The sequence below is a fragment of the Gossypium arboreum genome, chromosome 8 (genome assembly GCF_025698485.1).
Source record: "Gossypium arboreum isolate Shixiya-1 chromosome 8, ASM2569848v2, whole genome shotgun sequence".
Classification (NCBI taxonomy): Eukaryota; Viridiplantae; Streptophyta; class Magnoliopsida; order Malvales; family Malvaceae; genus Gossypium; species Gossypium arboreum.
In genome coordinates, this window is record NC_069077.1 from 130,765,166 (window position 1) to 130,767,000 (window position 1,835).

Consider the following 1,835-nt stretch of genomic DNA (forward strand, 5'->3'; position numbering starts at 1 on the left):
AACAACATTATAAAAATTGTGGTGATAGAATGGCTTTAGTGGAGGATGAAAAATGAATATTTTTTTTTTATAAATTAACCAAGACTCCACAACCACTCAGATGGCCCCATCTGTCAATCGAGAATTTTTTTAACTCTGTGAAAATAGAAAGCTCTCACCGGCAAATCCTGAATCTAAAGAATTATCGAGAACCTTCCTCAATCTTCAAGGCCTGAAGGCCCCCCCACCAAAAAAAAAGTCCATTTGATATTTTCTAATCTTTTAAGGGTAAAATGGGAATTCAATTAAAATCTGAAATACTAAGAATAAATCGTAATTTCTCTTGTTTTTCCTTTCCCTTTCTTCAACAAAACTAAAAGTCCAGAATTAGGGTTTCGATAACCCTAACCCCAGCATAGCCCCTGCAACTCCGACATCATTTGGGTCCCTTTGTCCTTCAATTAGATCACAGCTTTTCGTTCAAAAATATATTCTCTTGTTATTGTTCTTAATTTCAAGCAACAATGGCGGAGCACTTGGCCTCAATCTTTGGTACGGAGAAGGACCGCGTGAATTGCCCCTTCTATTTCAAGATTGGAGCATGCCGGCACGGGGACAGGTGTTCACGGCTCCACAACCGGCCGACGATCTCTCCGACTCTCCTCCTTTCCAACATGTACCAGCGCCCGGACATGATCACTCCCGGAGTGGATGCCCAGGGCCAGCCCATCGATCCCCGCAAGATCCAGGAGCACTTCGAGGACTTCTACGAGGACATCTTCGAGGAGCTCAGCAAGTTTGGTGAGATCGAGAGCCTCAACGTTTGTGACAACCTCGCCGACCACATGATTGGAAACGTGTATGTTCAGTTCAGGGAGGAAGACCAGGCCGCAGCTGCCCTCCAGGCTCTTCAAGGAAGGTTCTACTCTGGTCGTCCTATCATTGCGGATTTTTCCCCGGTCACCGATTTCCGCGAAGCAACTTGTCGGCAATACGAGGAGAATAGCTGTAACCGTGGGGGATACTGTAACTTTATGCATGTCAAGGTAATTGGAAGGGAGCTGAGAAGGAAGCTGTTTGGGAGGCACCGCAGGTATAGAGGGAGTCGGAGCAGGAGTAGGAGCGCCAGTCCTCGCCACCGGCGTGAGAGGGAATATAGGGAAAAGTCTCGAGATCGAGACCGAGATGATCATCGTGATAGAAATGGGCGAAGACCGGATAGGGATAGGGATAGGTATGACCGTGAAAGCGGGAGTAGGAGAAAGCATGGGAGTCCTAGGCGAAGCAGAAGCCCTCCACCTGCTAGGGAAGGAAGTGAGGAGCGGAGAGCCAGGATTGAACAATGGAACCGTGAGAGGGAAGAGAAGGTGTAAGAAAAGATTGTTGGGTATCATGTGTTTACTTTTGGGTAATCATTTCTAATTATCATGTTTTTGTTATGTTTCTGCAATTTGGATTGAACTTAAATCTTCCTTTAGGATGAGTGGAACGATCTTAGCTGTTACAAATGGTCTTTTTTTTCTTCTTAGTGTCAGCTTTTAATGCAGCGCTTGTATCTCTGTTGAATAGTTCTCTTTTGTTTTAGTCCATGGTTAGAGTTTCAAGCCACTTTCTTCTCACCTTTATCATGGATTATTGAGGTATTCATTCAGATTCTTGTGCTTTACATTATGTTCAACTTGTAAACCTGCTTTAGGCTGATTGTATGGTAGTGCTTATGGTTGCTGCTTGCTCAGTTTCACTGCTACTGCCTCATAAAAAAAATCTACTTTTCTGAACAACTTTTGTCCTTTTATGAATTATGTAATTATGTGCTTTGCTTTCCTTAATGTATTTAATCTTATGAATCAGTGTTT

General features: G+C 43.7%; 1 protein-coding gene across 1 annotated transcript; it reads left to right on the forward strand.

Annotated features, from left to right (window-relative positions):
* The first annotated feature begins 305 nt into the window (after positions 1-305).
* Positions 306-1,487, forward strand: LOC108469991 (splicing factor U2af small subunit B-like). The gene has a single exon (XM_017771152.2). It carries the CDS (start codon positions 504-506, stop codon positions 1,350-1,352), a length of 849 nt encoding a protein of 282 aa, XP_017626641.1. The 5' UTR covers positions 306-503; the 3' UTR covers positions 1,353-1,487.
* Positions 1,488-1,835: the final 348 nt, after the last annotated feature.